The sequence below is a fragment of the Zea mays genome, chromosome 7, assembly GCF_902167145.1.
Source record: "Zea mays cultivar B73 chromosome 7, Zm-B73-REFERENCE-NAM-5.0, whole genome shotgun sequence".
NCBI lineage: Eukaryota > Viridiplantae > Streptophyta > Magnoliopsida > Poales > Poaceae > Zea > Zea mays.
Genome location: NC_050102.1, coordinates 44,736,522 through 44,751,744, shown reverse-complemented (window position 1 = coordinate 44,751,744; position 15,223 = coordinate 44,736,522). Strand labels below are relative to the sequence as shown.

General features: G+C 43.7%; 1 protein-coding gene across 10 annotated transcripts; it reads left to right on the top strand.

Moving 5' to 3' along the window:
• The first annotated feature begins 1,576 nt into the window (after window positions 1-1,576).
• On the top strand, window positions 1,577-14,227 carry LOC100281697 (ubiquinone biosynthesis protein ubiB). 10 transcript variants are annotated; one of them, XM_008653204.2, is made up of 13 exons: window positions 1,577-2,065; window positions 2,675-2,918; window positions 2,988-3,029; window positions 3,533-3,604; window positions 4,057-4,192; window positions 4,332-4,489; window positions 5,584-5,662; window positions 5,787-5,971; window positions 6,242-6,403; window positions 7,208-7,357; window positions 10,924-11,184; window positions 12,548-12,826; window positions 13,841-14,227. In XM_008653204.2, exons 1-13 carry the CDS (start codon window positions 1,905-1,907, stop codon window positions 14,078-14,080), a joined length of 2,169 nt encoding a protein of 722 aa, XP_008651426.1. In that variant the 5' UTR covers window positions 1,577-1,904; the 3' UTR covers window positions 14,081-14,227. The 10 variants fall into 10 exon arrangements, 5 of the variants coding, with proteins under 5 accessions (XP_008651426.1, XP_008651425.1, XP_008651424.1 ...); XR_004851230.1 differs by adding an exon at window positions 11,359-11,432 and having other exon boundaries at window positions 1,785-2,065; window positions 2,675-3,029; window positions 12,555-12,826; window positions 13,841-14,094; XR_004851229.1 differs by adding an exon at window positions 11,359-11,432 and having other exon boundaries at window positions 1,785-2,065; window positions 2,675-3,029; window positions 13,841-14,094.
• Window positions 14,228-15,223: the final 996 nt, after the last annotated feature.

Here is a 15,223-nt window from a genome sequence, read left to right as displayed (position 1 = left end):
TGTAGCAGTGTTAATCATTTAGCTCGGAAATAACAACCGGAAAGTAATCAACAAAGTTTGCTTGTGAATTGGCACATTCTAATCTATCTATCTGCTGCATTTAGTGATAGGAAGAAGAACACTATTTACAGGTCAGAGAATAAGATTCAAGAAAGAGAGGGATTTTACTATTGGAGAGTTTAATTAGTTATTCACATGACACAATATAACTACGAAGAATATAAATAAGCACAAATCTGATTTTACCCATTTGTAGCAGTGTTAATCATTTAGCTCGGAAATCACAACCGAAAAGTAATAAACAAAGTTTGCTTGTGAATTGGCACATTCTAATCTATCTATCTGCTGCATTTAGTGATAGGAAGTAGAACACTATTTACAGGTCCGAGAATAAGATTCAAGAAAGAGAGGGATTTTACTGTTGGAGAGTTTAATTAGTTATTCACATGACACAATAGAACTACGAAGAATATAAATAAGCACAAATCTAATTTTACCCATTTGTAGCAGTATTAATCATTTAGCTCGTAAATAACAACCGGAAAGTAATCAACAAAGTTTGCTTGTGAATTGGCACATTCTAATATATCTAATTAACAATTTACATCATACCTTTCATCGATTAAAAGAAATGGATGTATGTATGGGTGTTAACTCGATCTGGGGGTAGGGATTGGGATGGCGGCATCGTACCTTGCACCGAGTTAGCAGAAACAGAAGCTGTACATGAGGCTGCACTACAAATTAAAAGCAATACCTTGCCGGAGATGAGAGACATGCATAAGAGGAGCAGTGAGCAGGAGAAGCCGACAATGGTGATGTGGTCGGAGTCGCGGTATAGCAACCTGACTCTGGTGTACACGCGTGCTCGGACGACATAGAGTTCCCAAATGCTCACCATTTATCTTCATCGAATATGTGCTGACCTAGGCGAAGTGGAGGTCGTGGGGAGGAAGCATGCAAGAGTGGACATTGTGGGGACTGAGGAGGGGGAGTCGGTTGCACGACCTGCGCAGGGAGTGGGGACGGTGGAGACCGCATGAATGGGGAAGGCCACCAACGGGAGAGGCGCGACCGATGGGGCGGTGGAGTGTAGGTTGTCCGCCTGCGGGAGATCGACTGCTCTGCCGCGCGGTGAAAGCTGGCAAACGGCGGGGACGCTGGAGGCCACGGGTGGAAGTTGGCAAGCGGTGGCAAGCGGCGGCCGGGACGCTGCAGACCGCGGCTGGCGGCTGGCAAGCGAGAGGGGCGCTGGAGACCGCGGTGGCAAGCGGCGGGGGCGGCCGGGACGCTGCGTGCCTGATGGCTGGCGGCTGGCAAGCGGCGGGGTGCTGAAGATTAGGATTTTTGGATTTGCCGTATGTCATGGGCCGCGGGTGCGGGATCGGACGGGATCGGACGACGGGATCGGACGGCTGAGATTGTTTACACGATAGAATGGACGGCTGAGATCGCAGAATGACAGAACGACAGGCTACCCTTACTGTCTTAATAAGTAGTAGAGATAAAGATTTTTTATTGAACTGCTTCGTGATGAAGTTTATTGAGCAGAATTTGAATTTGTGGTGCAGTTGGTTGTGCATTACTGCATTGCATCCAGTAAAAAAACTACAGCTCAACCAAATTTAGCCGAGCGGAGACGCACAAGCCGGCGTGGGCTGCATTACACGAGACGATCAACAAGGGCAGCGGCCCAGCAGCAACGAACCACCGCACAAGCGCCAGGCCGCCAGCTCGCACTCTGGTCCAGCCACGCGGCGCCGCTGCCACCTTCCTCTCACCGTGTACGTCTTCGGCGTACACGTCTCTCTCTCTCTCTCTCCTCCCCTAAACCCTACGCTGCCCTTCTTTCCCTCCCCGTCTCTCCCTCCCGTGCGGGCGGCGGAGCTGATGAGATCCCGGCCATGGCGGGCCCCACCTCGCGGCTCCTCATCCTCGCCCGCCGCGCCGACCGACGCAGATGCCTCCCTTTTCTCGTTCCCCGCGCCTTGCAGGCCGCCCCCCCGACCTTTTCTCCGGCGTTGCCGCTACCTCCCTGCCTCCCCGCCTCAACGCCGGTGATGAGGTAACGACAGTCCACAGGCTAATCTCACCTACCGGTCACCACGGCGTAACCCTAGGTCACAGTTCCGTTTTGAACCTATTTTGAATCGCACGACTCGTTTCAGCTCGAGACATAATGCAGGGTTGGACCAGCTTCGCGTCTGCCGCGCACTAGGTTTGCGGTTTTGGAATTTGCTAGTTGTAATTGTACCATGCGCCAATCAATCATTCAATTTTTGATTCACTTTGATAGTATAAAATGTTTTGGATTAAAAGAACAGTGTGCCATGCCAGGTCGTCTTAAGTGCCTACTGTGTTATTTTTGTGTGTAGAGACAGTATATAAAGTTTTACAGAACTCCGAAATGGCATTGTGTTACTCAATTATCACTGAGAAGCATACTGAACTAATCTAGCTTAAATAAACTCTTAATTACAATTCAGGAGGAAGGATATTTGGTTAAGTAGTCTATGAAATTAGATAAATTGGCTTTTCTATTTGAGAAAATATTTTATTTTAATGATTTTTGCAGGTTTCACTGAGCCAGCAAAGCATGTTGAAATTTGAATAATTTTAATGTTATTTATTTGCAGAAATTATGTTTAGGTGGTTTATTTTTTTTTATTTGTAGCTATTCAAGTGCATTTACAAGTGTACATGGAGAGAGGCCTTCATCAGAATATGCAAAGATCAGGAAGGAGTCACTGGAAACCCAGTTTGGAAGAATATTGGGTTCAAGTTCACGCAGGCATTTTGCTGACCGTGGCTTTGGTCCATTCCTTGCTCTATACAGGGCTGCTACTATCTCCTTTCATGTTGTAAAACTCACTATTTGGCATTTGTTGCTCAATGATATGCATAAAAGAGCAGAAAAGGTAGTTTTCCTGACTTTGTTGGTGGAGGAACTGAGCATCATGTCTCTGATTATCATTTCCTTATTTCAGTTTCGAGAGACCTTGATACGCTTGGGTCCTTTTTATATCAAGGTATGCCGATTGAAATAGATCTGTAGAATGTAGCACCGATCTTTTCTATTAAATTTTGATGCTTAACTTTTCAGTATGTCTCCTTGTTAAGGTGGAAGCAACATCAATGTAACATGTCTTATGACCATCAAAATCACTGCAGCTATCACTATGGTTTTGTGACATGATTGTTATCATCCTTAAGCATCTGTACAAAATCAATCACATTGGTGGTTGTGTTGACTGCATATTTAGTGTGCCATTGTTGTGTCCATATCCTGTTTTTGAACTACAATACTTCGTTAGCTACCAGGTCGTGGGTTCGAAGCAGCCTCTCAGCATTTGCGGGGAATGGCTTTCCTCCTCGGTTTATCTCTTCCCCAGACCCCATTCATGTGGGAGCCTCTGGCACTGGGTCTGTCTGTCCTGCAATAATTTGTTAGCTAATATTGTCTTAGGTGTAATATTGTCTTATTACAACTGGGGATGATATGCTGTTTTATCAATTTTCTTTCACCGCACAGCTTGGCCAAGCATTGAGCACACGCCCTGATATACTTCCTAGTGCGTACTGTCAGGAGCTTGCAAAGCTACAGGTACCTCCCCATCCTATATTTTTTTTTTGTGATGGAAACAAATTGTTAGATCTAAGAACACGATTTCTTCAGTTTATGTTAATTTCCTAGAGTTATGAGGTGAATGAGTCTCCCTAAGTTGCGGCCTCAAAGTAGGTTCACTGGCATGTTTAAGTCATACTCCCTCAGATCCAAATTATAAGATATTTTGGCTTTTTGTAAATACATTGTTTTTACTATGTATCTAGACATAGTTTCTAAATTCATAGAAAAAACTATGCATCTAGAAAAGCCAAAACATCTTATAATTTGCAATAGAGGGAGTAGAAAGAATTCTATCTCATTTGGAGGTCTAAAACATGACTTCCAGTAATTAGTAACTCGTAGTTCGAACTCGGGAAGTCCAAGGAACATGTACTAGTAGCTTGATTATTGATTGATTTCAATGTTTTGGCTGAACAATTTCTTTTCAGGATCAAATACCACCGTTTCCAACTCGCATTGCACTCAGGACCATAGAGTCTCAGTTGGGTTCTCGAATTTCTGATTTGTTTGCTGATATCAGCCCAGAGCCGATTGCAGCAGCATCACTGGGGCAGGTTTACAAAGGTTAGACATTTCTGATAAGGCTTCGTTACTAACTTGTGATTATCCTTGTTCTGTACTGATTATTATTTACCTTAGCATATATTTCAGACCTGAGTTCTCCAAGTTGAAATGCATTCCTTTGATACTTCAAGTAATGCAGCTCATCTACGATCTGGAGAGCTTGTTGCAGTCAAAGTTCAAAGGCCTGGAATGGCGCCCTTGCTGACTCTAGATGCACTTTTGTTCCACATGATTGGAGGACAAATGAAACGATTTGCTAAGGCTCGCAAAGACCTATTGGTGGCCGTTAATGAGATTGTGAGCTTCTACCTTTTGAACCAGACTTGTTGATGTCTGTGCTATTCTGATCACTCTTGCTCTTATAGTTTCTTTACATTTGCTATTACCGGCTGATTACTATGCACTCTACCACTTCCGTTGGATACAAATTTTTTTATCAGACTAGATTAGAATGTTTTCTGCATTTATATTATCAATAGTTTCCTATCCACATAACATGAGATGGATGAAGCTCAGCTAGTCAGCTTTGCTCTTTCCTTACATAATTCATGGTATATTATCTTTGGATTATCCATAGAGCATATAATTTTTAATAAGTGTGGTATCTGAGTCACCATGTTGCGGGTTCGAAGCAGCCTCTCCACATTTGAAGGGGGAAGGCTTTCCTTGGTTTCTTCCTTCCCCAAACCCTACTCATGTGGGAGCCTCCGACACTCGGTCTGCCCCTTTTTTAGTATCTGTTGGGCTGTTCTATGTTTGTTGCCTTGTTATGGCCTTCTACCTGGTAACCTAATGGTCAGACTTATTGTAATTCTAGTATTTTCGTGTGTAGGTTAATCTTTGTTATGTTCCTTTCTGAATTATCTTTTATGTTCATAGATGCCAGTTTTCTGAAAATGAAATTAAATAAATCACAAGATCATTATGCAAGTTATAGACCTACGACGTGACCTTAGTTGTCTAGGATCCTATCCGACTTAGATTAGAGGTTAGAGATAAAACATGACAGGACTACATAAGTCCAGTTCATTTAGAGTCAGTCGGTTGGGATGTTTTAACCGAGTAGGATTCCTCTTGTAGGGCTAGTTTGGGAACCCCATTTTCCCAAGGGATTCCTATTTTTCCAAGGGAAAATGAACTAATTTCCCTTGGGAAAATAGAAATCCCTTGGGAAAATTGGGTTCCCAAACTAGCCCTAATAGGTGGTTCCTGCCTGTATAAATATACTGCCCATCGACCCTAGAGGTTAAGGCAAGCAATTTAATATCCTGGTGCCATGTTTCTTCACAACCTTCTCTTTTGACAACTGTTATGCCCTCCTCTAAATTGTAGATTATTCTGTATAATTTAAACCTTTGTATGTTGCTTATATTTTATCTTTGGTTCAACAGGTCAGACACATGTTTGACGAGATTGATTATATTTTAGAAGGAAAAAATGCTGAAAGGTTTGCTACTCTTTATTCACATGGTGAGTTTGATGTATTTCTTTAACTGATTCTTAATAAATTATTGATGTACTCTATATCCACCCGCCAACTATGGTCACACAATATATGTTGCTCTAAAGTTTACAGCTGCAAACTCAACAACAGTTGATTTTCTGGCAGGTTCAAGTGGGGTCAATTCTGAAGCTAGTACAAGTATCAAGGTCCCAAAAGTTTACTGGAACTATACATGTAAAACCATATTGACACTGGAATGGATTGATGGAATTAAGCTAACTGATGCTGAGCGCATCAGCAAAGCCAATTTGAACAGGAAAAGAATGATAGATGAGGTATTGGCACTTTATTGCTTGAATGTAAATTACATTTCAACATTAGGCCTGTCCTTTGTCTCTTGTGTGATTCTAATGTAGGGCCATATATTTCACCCTTAAAAGATCATTAGCTTGAATTTTTGGCTAGAACATAAGTGTAGCCATCTCTATGAGATGTGCTTTACTGTGTTTAGGGTATGCTCCTTGGTTCTTGCCCTCCATGCTTTTGATAGCATGCTTGCTGAGTGCTGAATTTTATGGATTGATTTTCTTCCTCTTGTTTAACAGGGTCTCTATTGCTCATTGCGACAACTGCTTGAAGAAGGGTTTTTCCATGCAGACCCCCATCCTGGTAATCTAGTTGCAACTGAAGGTGGATCTCTAGCATATTTTGACTTTGGTATGATGGGAGATATTCCGAGGCACTATCGTGTGGGGCTTATACAAATGGTATGTAAGACAGTGTTCTTAACATTTTCTCCATTCAACTCATGAGTCTTACGAAGACTGTTGTTTTTCATTCTATTGTAGGAACTTGAAAGGTCAGAATGGTTTATACTTAGACATTGTGCTGCTAAATCATTTGACTACTGTACCCTCTGTGTTCTGTACAATTTGGGCACCTTTTAGCTTGGTCTTTTTTTTGTTTGTTTAACTATTCTAATTTCGTTGTTGATGAGTAATGAAGTTTGGATCGTCCGTGGTGGAAAATGGCTTAACTATTTTTGTACGTTTCAGCTTAACAAGCTAAGCATTTTTTGGTAAGGTCTTGAAAGAGCAGCAAGTTAGGCTAGCAATGCTGGTCTTTGATTTACAGAAGTTCGTTAAACATGGCTAATCGTATTTCCTGGTCTAATCACACTGTGGAGAAATTTAAATAGGAAGTCTAGCAAAGAAATAATTTGTTGTATGATCTCACTGTTCACTGCACTTATGTTATAGCATAAATAAAATGAACTTTAATATGCGAGTCACTAATTTAATATAGTCCTATTTTTATTGTCAATTGTGTGAAACATTATAGTACTTTCTTCAAGCATAACTATAAGCTTTGTTGGATTACTTTTTGCTCTTATGAAATTTGTATAAATTAATAACCTTGCCTGCTATCATATACAAACAGGCAATTGTAAACTGTTTTGTGAAATGTGTGGGATAGTAGCTTCATGTTTAGTTTCTTGCTATGTTGGTTTCATTGGTGTGGCTTGCCTTCAATCAAGAAATTTTACTTCAAACTGAATTTACTTGTTTCAGCTTGTACATTATGTTAATCGGGACTCCTTAGGCTTGGCGAATGACTTCCATTCACTAGGATTTGTTCCTGAGGGAACAGATTTACTTGCAGTTGCAGATGCGTTGCGGTTTTCCTTTGGTGATGTCAGGAGGCAATCAAATGATTTCCAGGTTAGTTAATATTTTTCTTTCCAGTGCATGTGCAAAGTGAAATCAGAAGACATGAAAATATTATAGGCCTTAGGAGAGGCGGTGTCCGCCAAACTTGACATGGAGAATCAATAAAAAGGGACTCGAAAGGATGGAATATACCCAGAGAATTGTCTTCGACAAAAAATGCAAGGAAAACAGCTATCCAAGTACCAACATGGCGTCCACCCAATTTCAATTTGACACTGGTGAAGACAACCAATTTTTTGCACTTTGGTAGGGGAGTTGTACGGCATGTTCAACTTGAAAAAAAAATGGTTGTCTTCACCAGTGTGTGTTGCACGACATGTTCAACTTAAAAATTTTCAAGTTGACACTGGTGAAGACAACCAATTTTTTTGTTTGGTAGGGTAGTTTTCAGATTTATCTTGCAGAAGGAAATTATAGCTAGCTTACTTCTTAAAAAATTAATATAGCAACACCCTGTTAGAATGGGAAACCCTAACCCATAGTTATTAAGGCGGTAAGGCGAGTTAAGGCGAGCACCCCCTTTTTACCTTTTAAGAGGAAAGGCGTAAGGCGAGGCAACACCTTAAATATATATATAAATATAAAAAATTAGACCAAACATTATTTATATATCATTAATTCGAGTTAATAAACAAGCTAGCACAACTGTAAGGCCTAGGACCATTCCAGCCTATAAGAACAAAGAAACAGGAAAAAAGTTAAAGAAAAAAATAAAGAAACCCACAGTCAGCCCAACCAACAAATTTAGGGTTACCTCATGTCCTCATCACCCAGCACAAATCTCTCTCCCTCTTCCTCTCTCAGCCTCCAGCAATTCTCAGCCACTAGCAGCTTCTCCTCCCTTCTCCCTCTCCCTCCCCGCATCTCTACTTCTCCCAGCACGTCGTCGTGCCTAAGAGGGCGGGCCACCGCCGCTTGAGAGGGAGCAAGCGCGCCATCGAGGTCGCGCCCTACTCGCTGACGCGCCCGCGCGGAGCTGCTCCCCCGCGCGCTGCGTGCGGCTGTCGTTGTGACCGCGCTCCGTCGGGGAGGTAGACTATACGCCGCTGCCTCCAGTTCACTTAACCCCCTCAAAACCCTATTTCTCCCCAAGGCGACGCCCTGACGACGCCCTACGGACGCCCCACGCCGTAGCGGACGCCTTATGCCCCTAAGCAAGGCGAGGTAGATGCCTCACCTTGCTCGCATGCCTTAGCGCCTAAGCGACGCTTCACGGACGCCTTAATAATCATGCCCTAACCCTAACTCAGGGTTGGGAGTTGTATTAATAGACTAAGGTTGTTGGGCCTGGCCCATTACATAGGCGTATGACGGTAATTACAAGGGGCTAACCCCAAAACCCTAAACGGGTACTCTAACAACCTCCCGCAGTCTCAACTCTATCCTGTACAGATGTTGAGTCTGGATCGAAAATCGGCGAATACACTCGACAGTAGCCCCTTGGTGAAGATGTCGGCGAATTGCAGCGTGGTGGGGACGCTGAGAACTCGAACGTCACCGATAGGGACACACTTGGACGAAGTGCAGGTCGATCTCCACGTGCTTCGTGTGTTGATGCGGCACGAGATTGGTGGAGAGGTAGACCGCGCTGACGTCGTAGTAGACGAGGGTGTCACGTTGGAGGGGGCTGCGAAGCTCCTGGAGAAGCTGGCACAACTAGGAGGCCTCTGCCACGCCGTTGGCCACAGCGCGGTACTCGGCCTTGACGCTGGAGCGAGAGACGACGGGTTGTCGCTTGGCGACCCAGGAGACGAGGTTGACGTGGACCGACGCGTGTGCAGACCACGAGCTCCGACGTTGGGAGTGTCGGAGTAGAAGGCCGTAGTCGAGGGAGCCGTGGAGGTAGCGTAGGATTCGTTTGAGAGCGGTGAGATGGGGCTCCCTCAGGGTGTGCATGTGCAGGCACACCTGCTGGACGACGTAGGCGATGTCGGGCCTAGAGAAGGTGCCGGTCAGGCTCCGGTAGAACGTCGTGTCGGCGTGACTGGGGGCCCGTCGTCCTCAAAGAGCTTCGCCTGAGTATCGACAGGCGTGGAGCAGGGCCTGCAGTCGGACGTGCCAGCCCACTCGAGGATGTCGATGGTGTACTGGCGATGGTGGAGGAAGAGACCATGAGGGAGTGGCCCGCCCGCAACAGTGGTAGACGAGGGTCGGGTCGGTGAAGTGGGCTTCGCTCATCGACGGGGCCGCGCATGGTGCGGGTAACGACACAAGGCAAGGCGTCTAGGTCGCACGTGGTGTGGGTAGAGGCGCGAGCAGTGACGTCTGAGCTTGGAGGATAGTGGTCGTGAGCGACCGAGGTGGAGAGGGAACCGGATCGGACTCAAGGAGAGAGTCGAGATCGGTGGGTGGGGAGGAGCCAGCAAGGGGAAACACATCTTCGTCGAAAACAACGTGATGAAAGATGAGTATGAGGTGGGAGACGAGGTCAAGATAGTGATACCCCTTGTGGCAAGGGGAGTAACCGAGGAAGAAGCAGCGAGTGGAGCGGGGAGATAGCTTATGAGGAGTGGTGACAAAAGTGTTGGGATAGCAGGCACAACTGAACACGAGAAGGTGGTCGTAGGAGGGGGTTGTGCCATACAGGGCAAAGTAGGGAGTGGGATGGCTCACCGCCTTCGAGGGGAGGCGGTTGAGATGTGTGGCGGTGTTCAGGGCCTTCGCCCAGTAGCTGGCATGGAGAGACGTCTGAAAGAGGAGGCAACAGATATGTTGGTGGTGGTGCGAATGATGCGTTCGGTCCGGCCATTTTGGGGAGAAGTGTAGGGGCACGAGACGCAAATGGACGCCGTGGGTGTGGAAGGAGCGAGGGGCGTTGTTGTCAAACACTCGGCCATTGTCACACTGGAGGGCACGGGCCAGCGACGGAACTGGGTGGAGATCTAGGCGAAGAAGTGGGTGAGGGTGGAAAAGGTGCCAGACTTCAACCGAAGCGGGAAAGTCCAAAGAAAGTGAGAGAAGTCCTCCAGAATGACCATGTAGTATTTGTAACCAGAGAGGATGAGGACACGAGAAATCCAGATCACAATGAAAAAGATCAATGACCTGAGCAACCCTGGACGTGGAAGTGGAAAAAGGAAGACGAGAGTGACGGTCGAGCTGACAAGCATGAAAGAGGTGCTCAGAGGAGCCCCGACTACAGGAGATATCTGAGCGTCTGGAGAGCTGGGACATCATGTCAGGTCCAGGGTGCTTGAGACGACGGTGCCAAATGGTGGTGGTGGTGGTAGTGGCAAGCGTATGGGTGGGGGGGGGGGGGAGGATACGATGATGGGGGAAGTGGATGGAAAGTGAATAGAGTAGAGGGGGCCGGAACTGCCACAACGAGAGAGCACAACACCAGTGGGAAGGTGTCGTATGGTGAGCCCCTAGGGATCGAACTCTATAAAACAGTGGTTGTCACTACTTGGATCTCCATCTTTTTTCTACTTGTAATCCTTATTATGGCTCAATGTCTTGCATATGGTTGCTGCTCTCGTCTGCCTGGATCTATTTTCCCTTTTCTAATCTCATCCGGGTAGTATTCTTTCTAAGTTGATTCGTTCCTTACCTTGCAGGGCGTAATGAACCATTTGTATGATGTGATGTATGAATTTAGTTTCTCCCTTCCCCCTGATTATGCGTTGGTGATAAGAGCTCTTGGTTCTCTAGAAGGGACTGCAAAAGCACTGGATCCTGAGTTTAAAGTTATTGAGAGTGCATATCCTTTTGTAATTGGGAGACTCCTTGCAGACCCCAGCCCTGATATGAGGAAAATATTGCGGGAGCTTCTTATATGTGACGATGGATCCATCAGATGGAATCGACTGGAAAGGCTGGTACATGCTTAATTATTGTTCCTTATCTTGTTATCTCATTGTTATCACGATTTTTTACCAAAATCATATGATGAAATTACCAAAATCAGTCTTTTAAATAACAAGAACATGCTAGGGAGTTTTGTTTGTCATGATATACACTCCTGATTTCTCTGTTCGTATGTGTGGAAACAGTTTCATGGACCTATCCTTTCTGTGAACATGATTACTAATTTGTGGTAGCCCTCTTGACACATAGAACCACTAAGGTAAGATTGAAGGGAGTATCCAGCCTATAGATGTGGAATTATTAACAACTTTTACTGTTGACCATCTATTTTTTTGGGATCCTGTATTTTGTTTGGGCTGTATGATCTGAGCTAGCTCAGTTTGTGGGAATACTCACACCACTCAGGTTCGAGTTGTATTTGGCTTGAATATGATCAACCTGCAGGGGGGTAAGACAACTCCGGGCATTGCATTAAGAAGAACTTCTCACACAGAGAGGATTTTCCTAACCCTAGACTGAATATCCTTTCTTGTGGGAGTCAAACTCAGGTCCTGCAGAGGCTATCAAGTCACATAACCATCTCAGCTAGAGTCCCTTTCACTTATCTGTTTCTTCTTACTTACAACATGACATGGTTCCTTCTACTTCGGTCGACTTTTTAAATATATATTCTGTGCAAGTACTGCAGTGTTGCTCAAAGAAAAATTTGGGTTGGTCCAGTTCTGGTAGTGGTACCTATGATCTAAGAGCCACTTCATAAACTACAGCTATTTGTTCTCCTGTTAACACCAATCAACGAGTTTTCACAACCCTGATGGTAGTGCTGATTGGTCCCACCCCTTAGACAGACAAGTATGCATCAACCATCCTGGGTGTCCTCATCACATCCAGGTTGTCTGGAAGGACAGATGTAATCATGTTGCCATTTAAAAGGGTGCTAAAGCTGTAGTTTTGTGTTACTATGGTGCAATAGTTGCAGTTCCTTGAAACTGGTCCTAGGAGTTGAAGTTTGAGTTAGGCACACAAAATTGTATTCTGTGAAATAATATGGTGTTAGGATCGTAATTGCAATTTTTTAATCGTAGTTTATTGAGTTAGGCACACAAAATTGTATTCTGTAAAATAATATGATGATAGGATTGTAATTGCAATTTTTAATGTTTTAAGCTTCAAATATGCAACAGAGGAGAAATTTCGATAATCTGAAAATTTTAATGCAACAAATTGGGTTATCTTTGCTGGAAATGGGTCATGGTCTCTATCCTGTTGTTGGTTCTAATTCTTGTGTTGGGTTTGGGTAGTAACTTAGTGTGATGAGAAATTTTACAGATATTTGTTTTTTATTTGTTCCTACTAACAACATTTGGTTTTTAGATTGCAGCTATATCTGAACAGTCATCAGAATCTTCAAGCGCATCAGGAGCTGACTCCAGTGAGAACGCCAATGGAAGTCCTGAGTGGAGATCATTTGATATGCATTCTGTGATTGCAGCTACAGAAGACCTATTTGATTTCATTTTATCGAGGAAAGGATGGCGGGTTCGGGTTTTCCTTGTCCAGGACATCGTTAATGCTTCAGACGTGTTCCTTCAAGAAGCGACATTCCCATATGTATATGCGAAAGTGGGAAAGATAGGGGACCTAAATCCAGAGGTTAGTTGATGTTCATCATGACTTCCTGTACATTAGCAAATTATGGCTTTGAGAGTTGAAACTATTATTTTTTATCTGTGAATTGTAGTTTATGTGCAATGCCTCAATTCTTTTAATTGTGCATTACTTACGTCCAGTCAGAGATAATTATCTACTCCATTCACACATAACAAGGGTTGAGCGCGCAGGGTGGTCACGAACCTCAATTCAGGTTGCGCGAATCAAATCATTGTTTGTGTGTGAACTGAATCACTGGTAACAGTGGGTATTCAAGGGGTTGGGTGAACCCAAATAAATGATAGCGAGACGCTGAGGACATTGTGGCTACCATCTTTGCTGCCTGCGTTGACATCTGTCTAATGGTGTGGCTTGGTAGCAGTGAGAGAGTGCAGCAGCAGCTGGCAAGTAGGGTGTTGGGAGCATAAGCAACAAGCAGGAGCCGAGGAGGATGGGGAAAGCACGTTAGCAAATGAGTTATGTGGCCAGTGTACCTGGCAGTGGCAGCGTCTACTGTGGCCTCATGAAGTTTTGAGGGAAGCAAGCAAAAGGGTGGCGGTGCTGGGTTGACGAGACGAAGGAGAGCTCATGCATTGTATTGCTAGGGTTGGAACACTTAAAAGATTTGGGCTGGGCCTTCTTTTATTTGCCATTTTCTCCCGTCTTTATTTGTTTTAGCTTGTTCCTGTTAGTTAATGATCACTTACTCATCTCACAAGCACGATGAGAGCAGTAATACCAACAAGTTTGCCTGGTACGAAGTGTTTGCTTTGAAACCCAAAACGACCCCTAGTTGCAAGCCAAAACCAGCTTCCCAAGAAGGCATTTACTTGTAGACTAGATCTAGAGGGTGTATGTGATATCACAGGTGCATAATAAGACACTAGAGGCTACTTTACTGTATTGGCTACTGTACATCTCAGCTGAATGGGCCAATGTGCAGCAAATCACGAAGTATGTTTTATATTATTACTGCTCAAGCTTGTAATAATATTTAAGGTTTGCTTTGTCATGCAGAGAAGTAAGATGATCAGGAGGCTGGTGAATACTGTGCAATCGTTCCGCCAAGCTATCAATTTGGCTCCAGATGCTTGGAGCGCCATGCTAATCCGCACTTTGTTGAAACCTGAATCACAAAAATTTGTTCTTGATGTGTTTTTGGCCCTGGCTAACCATTCCAGTTACAAGATTCCAGAAACATTCTGGCTATTTATGTCAAGATTTCTAAATTACTTGGACAAACAAGATATACTTTAGGAACGGTTAATATATCAATTCCTTTTTTTTTGTTATGGCTTGAATTTATTTATTTTAGATCGGTCGCCACTGGCCAATGTTGACTTAAAAAGCTGTTGCTGCTGTTCTCCGGCTGGTGCTGATTCCAAAATTCATATTTTTTTGTCCTGTGATAAGTGCTTTTCTTTTATCATTTACAGATGATAGCATTTCCTATCTATGTAGTTTTAGAATGTGCTTAATATTTGGGTAGGTGGATTGCAGCCCTGGGGAAACTCTATTTTATTTTTTCAATATTAAAAGTTGTCTTGCTTTGCATTGAGATGACTGGCCTTTTACCATTTATAACACACACGATAAGGGGTTTTAGTGATTAATGACGACACTATTATTGTGATTAATACGTTTTGAAAAAGTAACAGAGACAATTTGATTTAGGTCGTAGCAATGGTGATTTTTTGGGTAATAAATAAATTTTGTGCCTCTAAGTATGGAATTCATTTTGGTTTGGATGATAAGGTTAAGTATGGACTAGTTCTAAGTATTAATTGTAGTTGATAGATACTTGAGTAGTTTGTTTAGAACTTTGTTTTTCTTTGACCATAGGAGTATGAAATAGAAGCTTGATGTAGGTAGGTTCAATGATTTAAGTGTGGTGTACACTAGTTATCTGTACCTCTTGTTTGCTCACATGAGGTATAAAATCATTTAGAACAGTTTTCATTCACAAAGTTTTCAAATTGAAAGTGATTTGGAAGGGTTTAAAGGTGTCAGACTCTGAAAAGCAGGGTTGTTGGATCAAATGAGTATGGTTTGATGCCTGCATGCTGAATACTAGTGAATGCATGATTGTTGGACCTTGTGAATAGGTTTGTTGGACCATTTCGCATGAGTCCGACGATGTGTAAAAGGTTCTGTACGTGTTGATTGTTGAACTAGTTTGATGGGGGTCATGGGACTGGACACTAGTAAGGGCTTGTTCGGTTATTCCCAAAACACATGGATTGGATAGGATTGGAAAAAAATGAGAAGAGTTTTGACTTGTTTGGGTTTCAAACCCATCCAATCCCACTCAATCCACATGGATTGAGAGCTAACCGAACAAGCCCTAAGGGTGTGGAGGGATGTGGATTGTGAACAGGGTGACCGTTGGACCATTTTTTT

Coding starts and splice junctions, on each gene's coding strand:
- LOC100281697 (XM_008653202.4), top strand. CDS start 1,905: ATGGCGGGCCCCACCTCGCGGCTCCTCATCCTCGCCCGCCGCGCCGAC. Junction 5,972..6,241: donor GGAAAAGAATGATAGATGAG/GTATTGGCACTT, acceptor CTTGTTTAACAG/GGTCTCTATTGCTCATTGCG. Junction 11,185..12,547: donor GGAATCGACTGGAAAGGCTG/GTACATGCTTAA, acceptor TTTGGTTTTTAG/ATTGCAGCTATATCTGAACA.